We start from the raw sequence: 22,151 nt of genomic DNA on the forward strand, positions 1-22,151 counted from the left end.
AAGCCGAGGTGTTTCTGCGAGCTTTTCTGAGATAGACGTTGCAAGATTGGTGATAGAAAAAGCAAAGGAGGAGCCGTGGAGAACTGCCTCCTGCAGGCACTTGAGCCAATAACCCTTGTCTGGATGAGACCTGGGAGTGGGTCCCCAGGGGCAGAGCTCGTCCCCCCCAGCCCACAGGCACAGGGGTGGCCCCACGTCCTCCCCCCCAACCTCCTGCTCTCCCCATCCCTGCAGCCGCCAGGGCGTCGCACGCAGCACGTACCACAAAAGCCTTTTATTCTTAGACAATAATTTTCATATTGGTACAACCACCCCTCAGATGATGTTAATGGGTATTTTAAAATGAAATCCTTTAAAGTTAGATTGGCTAACTGGAGACATTTTGAAATATATCATTATAGATTATGTAGCAGCTCAGGAAAACTGACAAATAAAACAGGGAAAGGCAGGCACCAGTCATAAACTGCATAGCTGGACTGAAAATATCTCTGTCAATATGCATCACTTTAATGATACAGCATTGCAACAAGAAAGGAAAACATTCACGGGGGGAAATCTTTACCCAAAGGCCTGATCCTGCACCCAGTGGGAGGCCTGGAGCTGGCCCCGACTCTGAGATACAAGTGGTTTGGAGGGAGGGGCATCATGGTTTTCTTCCCCTTCTTCGTTTTCTTTGCAGTCCTCTGTTGCAGACGCAAGTGCACCTGGTGAGGTGGGAAAGGTCCTGGAGCATCCCCGAGTCCCCGCAGGCGCAGGGGGTTTGCTGGGTGATTGCTGCAGTAATTGTGCTTTTCTCCCAGCACCGAGTCTCAGACGATGGTGCAGCTGCAGCAGCACCTCTCGGGGTAGTCCAGTGCATACACCTTGTTTTCAAGCCCATAGATGTAGTAGAGGTAAGGCTTCCCTGAATACTGGTAGTGAACTTCTGTGATGGGGATTAGCTCGATTGTTTGACGCTGGGAAAGGAAAGGAAAAGCTCAATTTAAACAAACAGTTTGGAGCAGATGCTGTATCTTGCTTTAGACCAACATATGTAGAGAGGAAAAAAGCCCCAACTTTTAGCCACAAGCCTCGCAGGTCTGAGAGAGCTGCTGCTTTGTGAAGGGGGAAAGAAAAATCTCATGGAGACCCACCAGCCCATCACTACAGCCATCAAAAATTCCCCTAGCTGCAGCTAGCATGGAGCTAGCATGTTTTGGCCCTGGCATACCAGACCACTTTTACTGCATTTATAGCTATTTAAGTTAATTCCTTGAATCCTTTAAGCCCTTGTTTCCAGTCCTCAGTGTGTTAGCGTATGCCCCCGTCTCATGCGTGCTTGAGGTCTGTGTGTGAACGCGGTTCCCTGTCCTTGCCCTGAGAACATGGGGGAGCCACGGGAGTCTGGATGTGCACCAGCAAACACTGGCGTCGGTGGTGAATCACCACCTTTGTGGACACACATCACCTCTGTCCCTTAGAAGCAGGAAGAAATGTCCGTGATGGGCCGCACTGTGCTGTGTTACTGCAGCAGAAATCGCTGCAGATTTAACCCCTGCTGCTCTGCTCCCTTCCCTGTCTGAGGGGGAAGGAAGCTGCTTTCATCTCCACTTAGCTGGTAATTATTATTCATGGCTGAATTACAGGAGATAGGCTGGTATCAGTGCTGCAGTGGCACCTTATCTCCTCATGGAGGGCCCTGCTTTGCTCCTTCCTTTTCTTTGCAGAACAAGTTTAGCAATTCCTGCCTTTCCCTAACACCAACCCAACCCAAGTTTTGGTGAATTTTTCATCTGTGATCAGCCAGGACTGCCGCCAGCTCAAACCCAGCGACACACACCAGCCCCTTAGGGCTGCTAGGTGGGATGAGAGAGGGAGGGGAGTCGAGCGGTGCCCAGCAGACGGTCAGGTCTCCTGAGCAGCCGGTGCAGCCCCGGGAGCTGCTGAGCAGCAGCAACCCCTCACAGAGCCGAGGGGCAGGCGCCCACCCCGGCTCTCACCTCCTGCTGCAATTATATGTGCAAGGTCTCAGTTTTAAATAAAGCTCAATGAGCCCAGCAAAGTCTGCCGGGCTCCAGCCCCTCTAACCCCAGAGGGTATCTATGGTCTTGATATTTACCTCCAACACACAGCCAACGTCGTAAGAAGCCAGAATAGCGTCAGCCAAGCAAAGAAGAAGAGATTTCCCCCCAGCTTTCTCCAAAAGATGCTGATTATTAAGCAGAAGAACTTCAGCCAACAACAAGCAGAGGGGATGAAAAATCCAGTGGTGGGGAAAGCGCCGGCAGAAGGCAGCCCGGACCGGCATAAATACCACGTGGTGCTGGGAGTTTGGCAGGGCGGGAGGTTTTCAGCACCTGCTTTCTCATACAGCTAGAGGATGCTTTGGCTGGTGTGCAGCAATCTAGTGAACAAACTGCCTTTGATGCTGAGAAGTGGAAATTATAGGCTGGAATTAAGTTGGAAGACAGAAATTTGCCAAAGAGCTGGTTTTGACAGACCACATGGAAAATCAAACCATCTCCGTTTAAGTTTATTTTGGTCTTTCAGTTTACTTGCATTTTTAATGTGAAACCTTCTCTTTCCTGTGGGTGAAAAGACAGTATGTTCTAGCTAAACTTTTGCATTTGCAATCACATTTATAATAGCAGCAACACAGATTACAAAACTCTAGCGAGAATCAGATGGAGTGGGATCTTAATGTTTATTCAAAATTAGCTTCTAAGATAAAAATAGTGGTAATAAATAATGTTTGCCGGGGCTTTGAAAAGGTAAAAGGAACAATAATAACCGCAGTCACCTACATCTTTCAATACATTTCTAAAAAATTATTTCCCTGGTATTTCACTTGATAATTAAGATTTCTTTGATAATTAGAATTTCTTTTTCACTTGCTAAAGATCACCTCTAAATTAAAAATGAAATCGGTTACTATTCTCAACATCTTATTGTGTCTAACCAAGCTCACTAATCAACCATCATTAGCTGACCCCCTGGGGGCAGGGGTGCGCAGCAGCCGGGGGGGGACGCGCAGGCGGCTCCGCTCTGGGCTCCCCCCTTACCTGCTGGAGGATGCGGGAGGACGTGGCAAATGCCGCGCTGTGCTCTGCGATGGCTCGCTGCGAGGCCAGGGAGATCTCGGGTTCAGGAAAGTCGATGATGGGGTACACCTGCAAGAAATAAACCCAACTGCGCAAAAGAGAGACCCTATTTGTCTGGCACAAACACATTCATTTCACCTGTTACCGGCACACGCAAGGAAAGACCTGGGCATATAATGGAAATAAACAGAATAAATGCTAAGCTCAAAGTCCCAAAGGCACCGTGTACCAAAACAGGTACCGTGCCTCTGTAGACAGAGGTTAGTGCTGCCTGTGGAGCAGGACAGCGGCAGGGAAAGGCTGCTGTTCCCAAGCTGGCAGGTTTGGTTAAAAACTGGCACTGGGTGACTCTCTGACTCTGTGCCCCAACAGGATTCACTGTCGCCTTCTTCCAGCAGCGCAGCACTGTTAAATTTGAAAGGTTTTTTTAAAGCCTCTCTGTTTTCCCCCAGCATATGAACAATTTACAGAAGAAATACGGGGCTTGTGGGCGAAGCAGAACTACTCATGAATGCAGCTACTTCTTGCATAGCCAGGAGTGATAGCCATTTATGTGAGAGGCCCACTGATTTTAATGTTCATAGGACTTCAGGTCTAAAGCATTCGTTGGAGAGTGACTCAGATGCTAAAGCATCATTCAAATCCCAAAGGGATTCTGCAACACCAGATGCAAAGTCTTCACTACAGATGCATGACACTGAGTAATAGCTCTCTGGGGGAGAGCTGGTCCGTGCTTGGATGGTGCCTATCTCCCTGTCTTGGTACACGACTAAAGTTTCTACAGGTTACTGCAAAACAACTAATAAATAATAAAAAGGCACAGTTAAATTCTCACTCATTTGCATTCGCATTAAAAAAAAATAAAGCTGAGAACTGAGCAGTACAGAAACGGCATTGGCTGTAGGAGAGCACTGTGCTTCAGCCATTTTCGGACTGTTTTGCCCCAGACTTTTGCAGGTATACGGAGGCAGATTCCCTCTGGGAGCCCCGTACCACAGGAGCTGGAGGAGAAGAGGTGTCCAGCATTGATGAACATCTTGTTTAAGGGCCCTGCACCCACAGGTCCCCACGGCAGCCCAGCGAGCGGTCCCGGGCAGCAGCAGCACCTCCTCTGCGCTGGCTCCAAAGCTGGCAGGATCAGCTGCTGCCTGCGGGATGAGCTCCCGGCGGCTCTGCAGGCACGTGGGTTTGCTGGTTGATGGCAATGCCACGCAGGCGCTCCAGCAAGGAGCAAGAGCCGCCGTCCCATGCCCGCTCCCTGCAAATCCTGCAGCCAATGGCACTGATGCTGTGCAGGCAGTGGAAAATGTGCAAGGGACAATATAAAAAGCCCCAGGGATGGATGTGCTGCTGGAGGTCTCCTGCTATTGCTGGAGAGCTGCGGAGAATGACTCCAGGGTGGGATTTCCGCTAGTCTGGCAATGGCCACCAAAAGTAACCTGGGGCGGTTGCGCGCTGACTGCTGCAGCACGGGTTGGTCGCATTTTGTCAGGCAGAAAACCCAGCATCTCGGTTCCTCAGAGGAAGCTAAGGATGCTCTGCACTACCTAGGGGCAATGGCCTGAAGCCACCTTCTTGCTTTGGTCCTGGTGCCGCACCGTCAGACCACACAGGTCACCTGCGGGTGCCCCTGCTCCTGCCAAAGCATTCCTGTTCCAGCCTGAGAGCTCCCTGGCCCCAATGTCCCCGCAGGGAGGAGCAAAGTCACGATCTCCCAGTGGCTGCTGATGGAAAAAGACCCACTTTTGCCGGATTTCATAATCCCATTGCTCCCTACATTTCTCCTGACTGTAGAAATGGGAAAAGCTGTGTCCCGCGAACAGGAACTCAGCGGCTCCACCGCAGGGGAGGGCACTGGCTATCGCCCTGTCCAGAGCAGCCGCCGGCCACCGCAGCAGAGACACGCAGCTGGAAGCCATTTCACACACCCCCTTCTTCACAGCCGCTCAGGGAGGGATCCCCTCCGGCCCCATAAGTCACACTCACCGCCACATTTTCATCTTTAAATATATTCTCTCCACTGACTTTGCTGAGCAGCTCTCCTGGGAAGTTCAGATGATGCTCAGAAACAAATTCAAAGACATTGTTCTTCCTGCAAGAGAGAGGGGAAACAACTGAACGATCCGAGGCTGGTTGTAGGGCACTGAGCTATCTCCAGGCTCTTTCTAAATGCCTGAACAATGCTTGAATGCTCCCTGATTTCTGAGGACAATAGTCATGCCTGCCTAGCCTTTGTGCACTCCTGCATTAGTTTCTTAATAACCTTGTATATGCAACAACCGTGGATGACTCTTGCATAAAGAATCCTGAAATCAGACCTTCATGGTGATCACCTTGCCTTATGGCTTTCAGAGCCTCCTACACCTATTAACTCCTTGCGGCAGGAGAGGTCTTATATTCCCTTTCCAAAGCCATGGCTCCGATTATAGTGAACCATTTTGCTCTATTCCTTGTAGGACACAGGCGTGGTCAGTGGCTGATGGTGGCCTCCAAAGGAGCTGAAGGTCTCATCTGGCAGAGCTGTGCTTATCTGGGGTAGTGCAGCCCTGGGGCCCCCGTGCCCCCAGCAATCCCACCGGCATGACGGACACGGCTGGGGCAATTTCCAATCTCTCAGGATGGACGGAGATGGTGTTTTGAAAAATGAAGGTCTTCACATAGGGTCATTGAAGCCATTTTGTACAAAAACGAGAAAGTGCTCAGGAAGCACCCAGCAGGGCAGGTAATAGATTTTCGCTAAACCTCACAGGCTAAGATCTTTTTCAGCCCCATCTGTTATCTCTGGCACTAGAGCTCCCAAATGGGAAATAGCAGAGCAACACCACAGCCAGCAGCCTTGGGCCATCACTAAAACCCCAGAAAAAGGAGCTCACCCACTGCCCCACATTGCTCCTGGCTGCCGGGGCCTTTGGGTCTGGGCTGTGCAAGCTCGTACCAGGCAGAGGGTCAGCCGCTCCGTCTCCATTTCTGACTTTTCTTGTGACCTTGGACAATCCTTTACCTCTGTGAACCCACTTCAGCTCCCACCACGCCCCATGGACAAGACTGCCATCATTAAGGACTAAAGCTGCCCCTCCACGCCCCTGTTTCTGCCTGACCAAAGGCAATAAGTACTCTCTCAGCTCCCCCTTAGGGAGCACAGCTGAGCTCCCATGCCTTGCAGTAAAAAAAGGAATAAAAGTAACAGCTCTGAACATCTACCCATGCTGCTTACCAGGTTATCACCAGCTGCTTGAAATGTTGGAGCTTTTTCTCTCCCTGACACGTTGCACAGGTCTTGCTGCCCCGGCCAGAACAGGTATTGCACCTTTGGATGCAACAGTAAGGATTTTAAACAGGACTGTAAATGCTGCCCACTGTCAGAGGTCTGCGGACCTGAAGGTGATTTATTTCAGGCTGTTTGTGTAGCTCAGCTGGGTCAGCAGTACAGGAGTCAACGATAGCACATGCACCGCACATACATCTTCCCCCGGTCTGTGACTCAAGGGATATAGCATATTTGCTGGGAAAAGCAAATGACTAATGCCAGCCTCAAATCTATTTGTAAATGTGGAATTAGTCAAAGAATGTATTTGTACATCTAATTAAGGATAATCACAATTTCCCCACACAACGGTGGGAAGGCGATCGTCACTTTGAAGACGCTGCTTCCTGTGCTTCTAACAGATGCAGGAGGCATATGCTTATGCATGGAGCATTTTGATTGCATCAATGCAACACAGATTAGCAGCAGTTAACAACTGATTCATTAAGGCTCTTCAAGCCATCATTAGCCCCAGTGGATTCATGCTTTAAAATGACTGCCATGATTATGCACGATACCATCTCTGTTATTTTAAACTTAATGGAGCCACATAAACAAAACAGTTTTAGAACAGTGCCTTCTTTTTTTGTCACTTAAAGATCATTTTTAGGCCTGTTAAGTTTCGTGTTTGGAAAAACCAGAGGGTGGTAATAATTCTCCAGGCTGCACTGGCTGTGAAACCTGCCAAACCCCAAGCGGGCGCTGCGGGAACCGGACCTAAGAGCAGCTCTGAATTTTGCTGCTGCCATCCTGGACCGGCTCCTTCCAGCCCCATCCCACCACCCACTCCCTGTGTTCTGAGCTGAGCTGAGCCCACCGAGACCTGGGACAGGAGGTACAGCATGGACCTCAAGAGACTCGAAGCCTCTTTGCTGCCACAACTCCTGAAGGTCTGAGAAACTCTGCTTTCATTGGAAAACCCAAAGCATTCTCCAGTTTCCCAGAGAGGCTGGGAAATGCAACAGTCTTGTAACAGAAAGGTAAAAAATATGGAAGAAAGGAGAGCCAAAAATTATTATTTTCCAAATGCTTACGAGCTTATCTCATGAGTCTGGGATACCAGCCTGGTTTCTGAATGCTGAGTGGGCCACACAGAGTGAATAATAGATGTTAAAATGGAAGTTCATTTAAAAATCAGAGGTGGAAAAGGCTTTTTCTAACCAGTTTTCCTGGAGAATAAAGCTACTGCTGTACTGCTTTATCTGTTAGGTGATCTTCATGGTAGAAAATAAAAAAAAGCACACAGGCATGCAGAGCATGCCCTGGCTCTGCACTGTAACCTCTGCCAGCAGCAGGCAAGTGGAGCCGTTTCGGCTCAAACATACTGGATTCAGGGATTTTTGTCCCCTACCACCCTTCCAGTATTTTCCTCCTACTGGCAGAGCCTCAGCTGATAACCTCCACCAAGCCAGTGGGACTGGGATGACTGGTTTCCACTAACCACACCATTGCATGAGCAAACATTGCCTAAGGGAAGCAATACAGTCCGAGCAGAGCCACGCTAACCGAGGTGCAGAGGAGCCCATCGTACCTTTTGCGACCTGTACCTGAACAAAGCTGACATCTCTTTTGCTGCTTTAGCCTCCATCGGGATCCCTTGCACGTTACACACCTCGTCTACAAATACACCGAAGAATTAAAATAGGTAGTGACTGCCAGAATAAAAACATGTCAGGTTTATAAATCAAAAGCTTTTATGTATGTTATCAGAATAATTGCTAACTCAGGCTTGCAGAGAAAGGTATATGCCAAGTACATACATGGCAAATGAAAAGAATGGACAAAATAGCTCATAAATTGTGACTCTGGATTAATTAGTTATTCCAGTCAAACTCACCAATGATGCAAACTGGACACACGATCTAGATTGAAATGTCTTTTTTCTTACACACATGTTTTTCCACTGTTATTTATTAATGTAGTTAGTAGTAGACTTTTATTTAAATATTTGTAGTTAATCAGATTAACTTTAATTAAGTGGCAATTTTAGTGCAATAACAATACATCTTTTGGTTGTCTTTGGGAATATCTGTGCAAAAGAACAAATAAAGACAGGAGGCCAGATTAGCAGCTGTACTTGCACCCCTGGGCTAAGCCTCCTCTCCCCTTTGGAAACCCCGAATACAGAACTGAGCATATCTGAAAGACAGCAGCCAGTTTGCCGTATTTCATGCCTAAGATCTGACCTCATTTCAACAGTGCAGGAGCAAATTCTCTGTTCCCTCTCACCATTATAACACGTAGGCTGTCGACTGAGACGGGGTAAGGCGTCTTTGCTACCTGGGCAGGATTTGACAACCCTATTCAGCATGTCTGCAGAGACCCCGGGAACATCAGGTGGAAACTGGACTGAACACGAGTGGGTTTGGGATACAGGGTGGCAAAGGGGGAATAAAACAGAACTTCCCCTCAGACTTCCAACCCTCATAATAAGTACAGAAATGAGATAGCACATGATGTAATTTCGCAAATGAAGCCCAAACTTAAAGGAATAGGAAATGCAGGCTGCCTGGCGGAAGGTTTCCCAGCTCCTTACCCGACCTGCCCCGTGGCATACCCCACACCTGGACCGGCCGTGACCATGGCATCTGTGACAGTCCTGAAATCAGAAGATTATTCATGCACAGAGCTACCCAGGGATTTCGGATATCTCGTATTACGCACATGCACTCCTCCTGCATCAAAATTCAGTGATAAAATTCTGGTCCTAAGGGGACAGAATCAACACCATAAAATTGTGCTGTGCAACCATTAAAGGAGTCATAAATAATAATTTTTTAACAAAGGCAAACGTCTATGTAGTGCTGGCAAAAGAAAGTAATTTTTTTTTTCTTTATTCATCATATCACTTAAAAAGTAAAATAAATTGACCAGCTATAGAGCTTGTCAAAAGCTAAATGGGAACTGTCATGCAAACAAATGTTCTGCTAATGTTGAAAAAAAAAATTAACAAAAGAGGAAAGATTATCCAGTGCTGTTTCTTGAAAAGGCTGCAGCACAATTTGTCCTCAAACTTCTAGAGGAAGAAAACGCCAGGAAGAAGGGATCTCTGACTATTTTCCCTGGTGTTTAATGAGGAAAAACCCAAGAAAAGGAGAACCGTAGTGAGGTGCCCGCTACCGTCCTGAGGAGCTGAGGGTCCTGAGGAGGGGCACTGCCCCAGCTGGGGGTTGCTCCCCGAGCCCCAACGAGCCCATCAGCCGGGGAAGGGGCTCCCACAAGCAGCCGACAGCGAGCGAGGACTCACCCTGACCAGCGCTGAGTGGGGCACCCGGCAGCGCCAAGTCTGGCCCTGGAAGAGCGGGGGGGCCCTGACCTCCACGTCCCAGGGGTCGAGGGGGGCGTCCCCGGGGGGTCTGGCTGCTCCAGGCTCTGCAGGAGGGAATGGCGTCTTATCCACCTTGCTGGAGATGGTGCTCGGATGCTGTCGGGCTCCTGGTGCTGCTGGGGACTGGCCAACATCACTCCCCATCCCCATGTAGGGGTCGCACCAGGGACCGACCCTATGTGGTCTGTGCCATGGTCACCCCAAGGTGCTGAGCATCCTCCTGCCACCATGGCACAGCCCCCGTCGCCCCCCAGCCGACCCCCCGGGCCTGTGCGGGCACCTGGGATCAGCTGTCACCCAAAAACCAGGGGCAGGGGTCCCCCACAGTCCTCAGCAGGTTGGTAAAGAGCTCCACTGTGTGCAGGTGCCCATCCCAAATCAAACTTCGAGTATACATGGCACTTGGTAGGAAATTACTGCCGCGGAGGCAGGGAAATAATGGCCTCTGCTCCCAGGGCATGCTGCAAAACCTCCCCCAACACGAGGAAAGCGAACTAAACCTGCAGAGGAAAGCATTTTGCCCCAGCTTCACGGGCCCTGCGGAGTGCAAACAGCCACAAGGGATCAGATAAACCTGATGCACGTTAAACCAGGCTCAAGTCATCTCCAGGAGCCACGCGAGCCCTGGATGGCGAGCGCTGCCACAGACCCCAGCTCCAACATGTGTGGCACGTCCCACAAGAGCCATTCCAGTGGGATACGGGGCAATCACTTACTGGTGAAGGGCTCGAACGCCCACTCGCTTAACCTTGACTCACTGAACGTCTCCAGTCGATACTAGAAGAGAAAAATCACGTACTCACCACAAAGACAACTTGCACAAAGCAGGCATTTAAATTTGAACCGTGGCTTGCTAATAACGGGTCTCGGGAGCATTCCCAGACTCTTCCATCTCTGAGTACAACTTGCATAAGAAAAACAGGTTGGCATTTTCACAGCAAAAGTGAGTTTTGCCATTGTTTGGAGAATCCTGTGGCTTATTTTTTGGGAAAGGCCCAGATAATGTTTGTGAGTAATCTGAATAATCTCAGAAGTGGAACAAACACTAGTGTAAAGGAACATCTGCCCCACAGTGCCTATCAAAGGGCACTCCCAGCACTCTGCTCCTCAATGCTCATTCGTTATCCCCTCCAAGAAGCCCCAGAAAAGGGAGCAGGGGTGGGCACAGCAGCACTCCCCTGGACGGCTGCCCAGGCAGCACCAGCACCAAACCCTGGCACGGAACCCACCGTTTTGGTTTGCTGGGCATCGATTCCCCAAACCAGGACTGACTCGAGATCCAGAGACTAACCGCAGCAAGCACCAAATCCTCAATAACTATTTTCAGTGAGAGGAACGACAATAAGGAACCAAGTCCACATGTTTTCTGTGGAATCAAACATTACCAGAATAAATCAACAGCTGGGGGGGATGCGTGGCATTACAGGTCGCTCTGTGCTCGCCTGAGCCCAAAATACCAAGCTGCAGAGCAGGTTCCTGTGGTTTAACTAAGGAAAGGGCTCTTTTGCCAAAGCTAGGATGTAAGAGAAGGCTTCCAGAGGCTTTGCCGAGGTAGTGCTTTACTGTAGAAGATGATAGACCTTTCAGCTATAAAAGCCTGTAGTCAGCTCTTAGGTAGACTTTCCTTGGAAAGCACTTGTATGTCTGCTTTTAAAGTAGGATGAAAGCCATTTAATTTAATGAATGGATGGTTCTTCGTGGCCCGATGTCACTGTGTAATTGGAAATTATCCCAGCCGCTCAGAAGGGGTGCCCAAGACGCCGGGTCTGGAGGTACTCACTCGGTACGTCCCCAGCTGGCGCAGCTGCCGGATGGCCAGCTCTCCTGCGGCTCTGCTCCCGTAGCAGCATCGGGAGGCCACGAAGCGCAGGAGGGCTTGCCTGGCCGCCGCCTCTGTCATCGGGGGCACGCTGGGAGGCAACGGGAACAAAACAGGTTTATACTCTTAACTTATCCTAAAGAATTAGCTGGAAACATTCAGTGTATTTAACCTACTGCAAAAAAAGTGAAGTAGAGCCCATTTGGGAGCCCCCACCTCTTTTACACAATCGCTGCTGGCATCCTTCTTATTACAAAAGAAAGAGAGATTTACATTCTAAAAAATATCTTCATGCAATATCCATAAGGTCAGTATTAAAGAGTGGTCTAAAATAAATACGTGTGTGTGTAAACCCTTGCCTTCAGCAGGCTGGGTAAAGGAGAGCCGGTTTGAAACACCGTTGTGTCTTTGCAAGCTGCAAATCGACAGCTTCCCCGTCAGCTCACAGGATTAGAAATGGCACTCTCTCTTTTTCCAGACCTAGGACGCCTGTTACTCTGAGCTGTTTTCTGTTTCAGTTAATAGCAACAACAGCAGAAAGACTAACTTGTGCATGAAGCACATCCCGTGCCCCCCTTGGCACCCTGCAGCAGCTCTGCCTGCACGTGGCTGGGGCGGCAGGTCCCTGGAGGTGTCACAGGCAGTGCAGGGCACTCCTACCTCCCCTGCCAACGGGGCTAGAGAAAAATGATGAGAATAGGAAAAAATGAGCCTAAAAGTGGGTTCTCAGAGGTGGTTCCTCAAAAATCCTCATCAGTCGTCTTTGTAAGTAAGAGAGAAAAACCAACAGTGACTGCCCGAGCCCGAGACAGGTCCATCTGTCCTCACGGTGACATCTGACTGTCCATTATGTATTTTTTCATCTCTCTGATTTAACACCTTTGGAAAGCATATTAAAACACCATGAAGTAAATTGTAACAGAGGAGATAATGTCAGCATTTGCTCTGTGGGAATATTCAGCAATGAATCCTTTCCTCGGAGCCCATGACGGCTCCAGCCTCAGTGGCCAAGCGAGCTGGCGAGCGTTGTTATGACCCCAGACAATATTCACTAAGAAACCTCCCTGTCAATACGGTGACAGCTAAGATTAAGAAAACCCTCTTCAATAAAGAGCAAGAGCCGATCTCACAGCTCCTACAGCTATTTCGTTTGGCAGGGATGCCAGCGCAGGGAAGGAGGGGCGGTTTGGCCAGGCAGCAGGCAGGGCTCCCCCTGCTCCATCACCTGGCAGGCGCTGCCTGCAGCATCCCTGACACCACCACTGCTGGCTGGGGGCTCAGCTGTTATCCCCAAGCTCACTGCTATTCAAAGGAAATTTAACACACAACTGCTTTTAACAAGTATCCCTGAATCTTCACATTCCCTTTTTCTTTTTTTTTTTACCAGAGGATTATTTCTCTAGCAAGTGTTCACCAGCCATTGATCAAATTCAAAGCTCCCATGTTTATTTATTCACTTTCCTGTCCTTTCAAGACCATGTTTATGAGACGTTTAGGCAGATCGCTCTGTCCTGCAGTCATCTTTTCCCCTCTCATTAAGGCTGAGAAACATAATGCCACCAGATATCCAGTCTGAACCTTTGTGTAGACGAAGAAAACGAGCAGGAGCTGACTCCCACCATCCTATACACCATCAAATGTTGCCTTTCGAGCTGTGCTTCTTTTTTCTTTTTCTCCATGTGCAAAGGAAAAAGGTGTGCGGGTGTGTTTGGTTTTGATTTGGTTTGTTTTTTAAATTCAAGATGAAAATCAGGAGAGAAAAAAGACAATAAGCAATAAAAGCATAAAAGACAGAATAACTGACCCCTGGGAGAAGGACTAGCATACAACTGGTGTGATACTTATATTCCAAAGAAGACTTCAAGAGCTTGGGCCCCACCTCCGAGGAGTTGCTCTGGTCACACCCGGACAGAGGGTATGTTATCAGCCCTGCCACTGGGCACACTGGACTGTGGGGAAGGCAGCCCTGCACCTGTAAATTCAGTTTTTGCCCCTGCCCCGAGGCTCTCCCACATGAAAGTCAACACTGCTGCTTCTCCGCACTGCTGGATCCATAAGACACCCATCCACCTTCTCCCCACCTTCGCTGCCCAGTGCAGAGGGACGGGGCTGCAGGATGCCCGGTGCAGGGACAGCAGCTGTTGGCACAGACCTGAGGGCTGGCCACGACAGCAGGAGGCAGCACAAGGACGATGCCAGCGCTGTCGGTGCCACGGGGGTCTGTGTCTGCCCTCGGGACCAGCCCTGGGCACGCCACAGGATGCCCATGCCTGCGGTGGGGGCAGCCTTTCTGCCATCTCCAGGGTCCTGGGACCCCAGCCAGTGTGGGGGGCTGGTGCAAGGGCTCACCTCCCGCCCCGGGGCTGTGCTGAGCTGCTTTCAAGAGAAGTGCATAAAACATACTCTCCCCAAAGCTGCTTACCTGTGCTGCACAAAGGAGGGCCTGCTCCTCTGCTCCCCAGGCTTGCCTGGCGGGTCCAAAGGTGGTGGCAGGGGCTTTGCTCCTGCGGGAAAGGGCAACTGAGGAATTCAAGCCCAATTTAAACCCAAGGCAGATTTTGCTCACAACTGCAGGAAGGTTCAGCTGTAGCAGCTAAAGCCCTTCCCAGGTCAGCAGTTTGCTTCACACCAAACACACCCCACGTCCCAGCCAGAAGTTGCTGCCGGTCCAGCTCATCCCAGCGGCGTTCTAGCAAAGCACTGGGACGGCTCCCAGGTGAGTCGGGCAGCCGTGCCCATGCCTGTGCCCACAGCACTGACCCCGCTGCTTTGCTCAAGGGCAGTACAGCAGCCCCAGCTCCCCACTCAGCAGAGTTCTTGATGACTTTCCAAGCAGGGAGAAGCACTGCCAGATGTCAAAGCCAATTGTTTTCCAAAACATACCTGTCTGCAAAAGAAGCAGGCCAGGAACAGCAGCTCAGGAGGTAAAAAGGAGTCTGCGAGCTGGACAGGCACATGCCCATTGTGTTGGAGGCAGCGTACCAAGAGGGAGGGTTTCATGGGACTGCCCACCTTGCATGGCACCTCCCTTGGGTTAGGCAGCTGCTATTGTTTCCTTACTGTCAGAAGAATAAAGTTACTGGAGTGCAAACTGTCGGTGCCATGCACGTACCTCTGCCCTGGACGATCCGCTCACAGTCATCCAGCCATCCCGGGGGTGCAGAAGGCGTCAAGGGACGTCCGGGCTCTGGGTCCAGGTCCGGGTCACCTGTAGCCCAGGGAAACACAGTGAGCGAGGAAGCCTCGAGGTTGGTCGGAGCATGTAGAGACCAAACAGATGTTACAGGCCAATATGCAGTCAGAGGATTTGCTGTCCTTTCCCGCTGTCTTGCTTTCCAGGAGCTCAGTCCCTGTGCTGAAGTGGAACAACACTGACACCCTGTGTAGGTGACAAAGCCCTGCAGGTCCTCAGCTCCCTCCGTAGCCCAGGAGAGCCAGGGCCTGGGGCGTTGCAAGCCCTGGAGGTGAGGACCCCAGCTGGGGAAGCCGGCACCTCGGCCCCGCAGCCTGCGGCATCCACACCCCTTGCTGGGAGCACAGGGGAGCATTGCCGGCGGCTGGGACGGACACCCAGACCAGGCTGGGTTAAGCACACAGGCAGGAGAAAGGCGCCAGGAACTTTCCAAAGACCCAGAGACATTGCCTGGTAAGCAGGTGAGAAGTTGTAGCTGAAGAGCTCAAAGTTGCACACATTTACATCTTTAACGGGACGTGAAGGTCAGCACCTCTTGGCTGCCTTTGAAACATCAGTCCTTAGCTTGACCAGCAATGACTCTCCTCTTTAAGCGACTGCCTTTTCTAAAAGTTTCCAACTTATTTTAATTCTGCTCGTGGGACATCGGTTGTTTGTTTCCTTAGGTACCACTCTAAAAATAACCACTGGTAGCAACTGGTCCTCCTGATGCCTAACACAGAAACAATTCTTTTTATTAAGCCTTTTATCCAGTGACCTTTCATATCGCAGCAGTTGATTACAAAAAGTCAGTCTGTGCAAGAAAAGAGCGCGTGGAGGAGCCAGGAAATGCCAGCCTGGCAACAACACGCAGTCTGACCGGCACAGAGAGAGGCTGAGGGTAGTCATCCATCAACTTGATTTACTGGACTTCCCTTCTGAGACCACGCTCCTTCCTTCCAGGAAGCTAAATTAATCTCTCCGTTATTTCTTCCTATGAAAATAAGAAACTATGTGCTTCATTTGAAATGCCACATCCCTCGTGGAGAAGAGAAGGCTGCCCTTGGGCTGAAGGAGCACAGGTTTCCAAGTGATGGTGAGCGATAAGCACTACGGAGAACTTCCTTGTGAAAAATAAATCAGTAAGATGCCTTCAGTGGGATTATCTCGGTCATGTCTAGATCAAACAGAAACATCTTCCTCAAGCAGTAAGTAAAGCATCCCAAACAATTTTGGATTCACTGGTCAATTAGCTCACAGTCCATGCCAGTCTACTGGGGCTTCATAGTAATGATAAACTCCGGCTTTCTCTTCCGTGCCACGCTGGAGAGGTGCCATTCCTTCCCCTCTGTTTTAGCGTTGCATTCTTGGTTGTTGTTTTTGGTGTTTCGATATGTCTGTGTGCAACTGTGTACTCATAATGAAAAGGAAACACAACTGTCATTGAAAATGTTGTGAATTTCCTCATTCAGAAAGTGCAGCTTTTACAAACCTTTAACGACTGAAAGGACTTTGCACGCCTTTAGCGAGGGCTCCCCTTTCTTCAGTTCACCAAGACTCACGCAGCCCTGCTCAGGTGGGCAAGTGCCGTGGTCGGCACACGTGGGAGGAGAAGGGCAGAGGGAGGACGAGTGCCTTCCCTTAGTGTGCTGCAGAGAAATATTCCCAAAGCATGAACTCCCAGGTTCTTATTTTAACTATTATATCACAACAAATCCTTTATTTTCATTCCAAAATATAATGGATTTCTGTACGCGTTACCAAGAGAACCTGAATGCCTATTTTTAATGTTAAACAAAAACCTGTTTACAACAAAAGATGGAGATAAGAGTATAAGTACCAAATTCCAGTCCAATAGAAATGGTTTAAATGACCAGGTTAAAAATATCCCAAATTTGGAGTAAATAAATCAACTGCACGGTTGTTGCTACGGTGATGTTATTGGAAATCACAATAGTCTATAAACATGAACGCATAGCTCCATTTTAAAACAACAATAAGTCTGAGATAGACTTTGACCAAAGCCAGGAAATTCAGAGCTTAGGCTGTTACTCATCCGATATTTCAGGTTCTGTTCTGTATCATCGGGATCCAGCTCCAGACAAACCAAAATAGCTGGCAAAATTCCCACAGCGTGCAGCCGGCAGAAGAACGACCTCCAGCCTTGGACTCGAAGCTCCGTTTGTCAGACCTGTGCACGACCCGTATCACAGCATCCCCTAAAACCCAGCGTGCTGCAAGGTCCTGGGCACCGAGCACACCGCCTGCATGGCTCCTGCAGCACAGCCCAGCTTCCCACTGGGTTCATCCAAGCTGGCATCAAAACGTGATTTCAACCTTTGGTTGAAAATTAGGTTATAAAATCAGGTCACAAGAGATTTGGCCTTTTTGTAAGCAAATAGGGCAATGCTGGATGGTTGTTAAAATATGACCAAACGTCTTGTGCACTGCTATGTTCCTACCCTTCCTGCACGGGGACACCAACAGCTTTGAGCATCTTCCTCAGGACTCCTGTAATGACTGCCGGGACACTGCCACCTCTCCCGCTCAGCAGGCCAGGAGAGCCGGGCTGCTGCTGCCTCTGCGTCTGATCAGCTGCAACGTGGGTGCGAGGCCACGAGCTGAGGAAAGACCTACATGGGTGGAAACCTCTGTTCGCTTCCCTGAGGGGCCCAAGATCCACATGGCACATCTGCACTTAACATTTACGTTCCTCGGATGTCTGAAATCAGGCTTTTATGCATGTGCTCAAAACAGTCAGACACGACAGTCGTATGCACTCAAACCATATTTCTCAACTGGAAGATCCCTCGTCTCTCACCCAAGGGTGCTGTGGGCTAAGTGCTCACAGGCAATGTCGAGGCTCAGTACCAGGTGGGGCATGACTGCTGGTTAGCTTTAAAGAACAGCTAAAGGAGGGGAAGTTGGTATGAAGGCGCCTCTGTATGGGAAGCAGGGTTGGGTTCCTCCTGCCAGAGCAGTAACTGTATTTTATCATTCGGGGAAATTCCTCTGCAGAGAGGGACAAGTCCCAGGCAGGTATAAACCAAGGCCAAACGCTGCTTTCCCCACACACCCCTCCAGGCAGCCCGCGGGGACAGCAAATACTGCAGCTGGCAAGCAGTGACCGAGCAAGAGCCCATCAATGTCAGCAGGAAGATCCCCATTTTCAGTACATTTAGGATTGGAACCCATAGCCAAAAGTTTGGGCGAGTCTCAATCTTTGGCAAACCCTAGCAGTTAACCTGCAGTTCTTGCCCCCACCAGTCACTTCCCCTGCTGCTTCACTGTCTGGCTGGTCGAGCGGGATGTCAGCACTCCACACGGCACCTCCAGGACCACAAACTTTTGTTTTTTCCCATCTGATTAAACAGAAACTTCCTGCAGCATCATTATTTCTTCTTAAGCTAATCAAAGCTTTTCTCATTCATAAATTAAGGAACCTCAGAACTCAATTACTTTTCAGTAGCATCAGTGACAGCAATATTTCACTGGGGCCCCATATAATTAGATTTTCTTCAGGCACTATATTAACATCTAACGGAAAAGATATAGTCAAGGGCATAAGATCAAAGCTCCATCATGACAGATATTTTGATTAAGCAGCATTTTGTTAAAAGATAACAAACCCCAGTTTAATCTCTAACCCATGTCAAGCAGTTTATAGCGGACTCCAAGAATCCCACCTCAAAGACAAAACTAGGAAGCATCCCAGGAGCAGAGATGCACGGACTAAGTTCACACCTCTAAGGATTAAGTCCCTGTTCCACTGGAATCAGTGGACTTTGCATAGTGCCTAAAGGTATAGCAACAATAGGTCACAGACGTGGCACAACCGACGTGCTGACCCTTTCCACTCCTTCCACAAACACCAACTGGACGAGTGCATACACTGACATTTGGTGGAAGAGAGGTTCAGTTCTGGAAACAGTTATTTTTAACAGGTTACTTGAAAACACAGTTTATGAATATCTTAATCAAGAAGTACAACTGCATAAAAATAGTAGAGAAACTACTCAGCATGGCATGCAATGTATTCCTTTTAGTTTTACTTACTGTCTGCTTTCATTTCTTGTTCCATTCTCAAAGGCTAGGAGCAGAGATGATCCCATCCCACCAATCTCCTCTGGAATACCTTGTTTTCTGCAAATTCTGTGCTCACAGCAACGAAACCCAGCCCCTGTGAGCCACTCCCCTCTGCCAAACAATGTAGATGTTGGGAATTAATGAATCAATGTCAAAGCTGGACGAAGCAGAAGCTTGCCAGGAAGGAAAGTACCAGACAGCCCATGCGCACCATGCTGGCTTCCCAAAGGGAAGCCCCGCTGGAGGGGAAGATGGTCAGAAATCGTGGAGACTGCACATGAGAACAAATTACAGCTACAGTGGTGTAAAGAGACAGTAAGATCCTTCAGACCCCTTCACAGCGTGGTTGAAATCCTGGAGTGTGAGGCACACTATCTGTTCACCACGGGCCCAGCCGGTGAGCGGGGGCTCAAGGCACCGTTCACTCTGTAGAGAGGCAGTTGCCTGTGCGCCGGCACACAGCCAGGTGCCTCTGGGGCATCACATGAATATTCCACATACTCAAAGTTCTTAGTGTTAGCTCTTTTTGGGTATCTCACATTTGTGCTTTCCCCAAGCCATCGTCAGCCCATGAGCACAGAGAGGGAGCAGCGTGATGCTGTTAAGCTGATGAGCTGGTGACTGTGGCCTCAGAAACCAGCTAACAAGAGGCTTTGGCCAGTTAGTTGATGATCATAAATTATGACAAGAGCCTGTTTTTAAGAGCTGTCCCTACTCACCAGACCCTAGGAGCCTCCCATAGCTGTTCTTGTAGTCAAAAGGCTGCTATCCACTTGAATAATCAGAAGAGAAGGTTTGCTACACCAATATACCAGGGTGCTACACAAGTATCTGTGAGAATGTAGGTGATTTCCTTAGAGTTTGCTGCATTTTTCATCAAAAGGACCAACTTCTGACCCAACATCATTCAGAGCCTGAACTTTCAGTCCAAAGTATTTCTGTGCATGGGCTCCAAGGGGGAGAAGGATTTCCTTCTCTACAGAGATTTGTCCACCCTAACTGCTGTCCGAATAACTCAGTTAATGCTGCAGGGGTGTGACTGTGTCGCTAGCAGCACGCTGGCGTCCTGTGAGCTGGGGAGGGGTGCCTTTTTAGTCCAGTATTTAGCTCAGAACATAAACACAATGGAAAGCACTAAGGACCGTGGGGCGCTAGTGGAAAGCACTGAGTAAACGGTGGAGAGCTCTGTTTTGGCAAGGGCAGATCTAACAAGGCCAAGCCAAGCACGGCCACGGCCACCAATTTCTGGAGGCAGCTGTGGCTGCCACGGGCTCACCAGATGCAGCTGTTGATCCATCATGGAAGCAGTTGGAGAAGCTGCTATTCCTTTGGGTCCTTCCAAATCAAATTGTGCAGCTATTGATAACAAGATTTCTTTTTTTTTTTTCTTTAGAGCTTAAATCAATGGCTTAAGCATCCTAAATACATTCAAGGCTCCAACTACACCATGCTACTTGCAAGCTTAGATCCTTGTTGCAACCACCCGGGGCTTCAGAGCCTGCCGGGGGAGCGAGCAGAGTCCAGAAGTGAAGTTTCGCAGCGTGCCCGCTCGCTGCGGCTCCCCCAGCCCCCATGCTGGCAGGGGCAGCAGAAGGAGCAGGGCCTGGCTGTGATTATTAACACCAGATTATCCTTTCCCCATCCAAGTCCAAACCTGTCTCAGTAAATGCCTAATTGGATTTCATGTTAATAAAGCCCATTAGCTGCATGTGTCTGGAGGGGCTCTGCTCTTTGCCGCCGTGTCCGTGCAGTATCACAGGCAGCGTTAATCACGCTAGCAGGGTGCTGCCAAGGGCTGCTGCAGCCCAGCGATGGAGCCAGGGGCTGGCAGGCGGGCCAGTTTCTTAAAAACACGAAGAAGAGAGATAGGGGCAAGCAGGGAAGAGCTGCCCTCCAGAGCAGCTCTGGAGACCCACACAAACCCACCTCCTCCACGGCACCAGGGCTTCCAGGGGAGTTAACCACTTCAGTCCTCCGAAGGGCAGCTGGGCTGTGACATGAACCTCAAGCCCCGAGTGTTGAAGCCTTTTGTAATGACAGCCAGGAGAGATTTGGTTTTTCATTCACTGTGGCATGATGCGAAGTTGGACAGGGGAAACTGGCAGCTTCGTTGGGGGATATAATTAATGTAGCTAAGACTATCAACACTGCAAACGCAAGCTGGTTTTAATTATGTTCAGACAGTCTATGCAACGACAGCCTCCGGCACAGTTAGTGCTTACTAGTGTGAACCACACCAGAGAACGGAAATTTCTCATTCAGCTTAACAGAGCTCCAGGTAGGTGAGTCAGGACGCGGGCGTTCCCGTTCCCCAGGTCAGTACCCATCCCGTCCATTACCCATAGCAGAGCCCCCACGCACAGCTCTCACGGGGGACCCAGGACAAACAGCGGGACAGATAGAAAAACAAATTCCCTTTAGCAAGAAAGCGTGCGGAGCTAACGCTGGTACGGACATCGCTGTCATCTTCCCTGAGCTGACCGGCATCACGGAGCTCTGCTTCCTTCCAAGAGCTTGACATCCCAGCATGAACTTGCAACCACACGGCCCCATCGTACAGCGTATACCATTGCCTATCGGCTATATCACAGCTATGTACATACATGGTGCAGTCCCTATCCGGTCGAATGCCTGGAGAACATTTGACAAGCATCCTTATAATGGCTGCACTGACTGTGTAGCTATAAAGCATTATTTAGGGATGTGCTAGATGCTTACTGATAGCCTTCGTGCTTTGCTGGAGAGACAGTTTTGGAAAGTGCTTCTTTTCTATTTTTTGCATATTGTATCAGAGACTGAAATGTGTCAACAGTTAAAAACTACACAGAATAATTCTAAAGAGCTCAAAAACGTAACTGCTTAGGAGTGTTCACACCCTTAAATGCATGTGAATAGTATGATACAAAGGAAAACAAAGCTATACCAAACAGTCTGTTGGATCATGATAACATTGTTCCTGAATTGTCCCCGAATTGTCCCCTTTCACTGGAAAAAACAAGCTAAAAAAAAAGAAAAAAACAGCAAAGCAAAATCTTGATTCTGTGGAATAGGATAATGGGTTATGCTTAAAAGCATTAAACAAGGGGATTTGGGGATTATCGTATGCAATTAGAAATGTGGCGTGGCTGTAGGTATCTATGAACGAGCTGTCATCTCTCCCAGCACTTATAACCGAGGATCAGAGCAGAGGGTATATGCCAGTGCTGTTTCTGAAAGGCAGGTGAACATCGCTTACAGAAGGTTACAGTAGATTTTAAATGAGTTATTAAAGCTCAGCAGGAACAAACACAGGGAGCCTCCTCAACCCCCACGCGCCAGAAATCCCTTTTATTCGGTTTCCAAAAGGGCTGGCTCTGACCTGA

The 22,151-nt window shown here is 49.3% G+C and overlaps 1 protein-coding gene across 1 annotated transcript; it reads right to left on the reverse strand.

Moving 5' to 3' along the window:
* Positions 1-490: 490 nt before the first annotated feature.
* Positions 491-18,814, reverse strand: SSUH2 (ssu-2 homolog). The gene is made up of 12 exons (XM_076345880.1): positions 18,760-18,814; positions 14,644-14,739; positions 13,954-14,035; positions 11,493-11,622; positions 10,429-10,489; positions 9,632-9,756; positions 8,921-8,983; positions 7,916-8,001; positions 6,295-6,387; positions 5,067-5,172; positions 3,042-3,149; positions 491-956 (listed from the first exon to the last, which is right to left on the reverse strand). Exons 1-12 carry the CDS (start codon positions 18,782-18,784, stop codon positions 810-812), a joined length of 1,122 nt encoding a protein of 373 aa, XP_076201995.1. The 5' UTR covers positions 18,785-18,814; the 3' UTR covers positions 491-809.
* Between the last annotated feature and the right edge of the window lie 3,337 nt (positions 18,815-22,151).

Source organism: Aptenodytes patagonicus, chromosome 8 (assembly GCF_965638725.1).
Source record: "Aptenodytes patagonicus chromosome 8, bAptPat1.pri.cur, whole genome shotgun sequence".
Lineage (NCBI taxonomy): Eukaryota > Metazoa > Chordata > Aves > Sphenisciformes > Spheniscidae > Aptenodytes > Aptenodytes patagonicus.

Excerpts from the sequence above, each read along its gene's own strand:
- SSUH2 (XM_076345880.1), bottom strand. The coding sequence starts at position 18,784 with ATGGAACAAGAAATGAAAGCAGACA. Across the intron at positions 14,740-18,759 it reads ACAAGAAATGAAAGCAGACA|GTGACCCGGACCTGGACCCA; the intron begins GTAAGTAAAACT and ends CCTGGGCTACAG. Across the intron at positions 9,757-10,428 it reads GGCGTTCGAGCCCTTCACCA|AGCCTGGAGCAGCCAGACCC; the intron begins GTAAGTGATTGC and ends TCCCTCCTGCAG.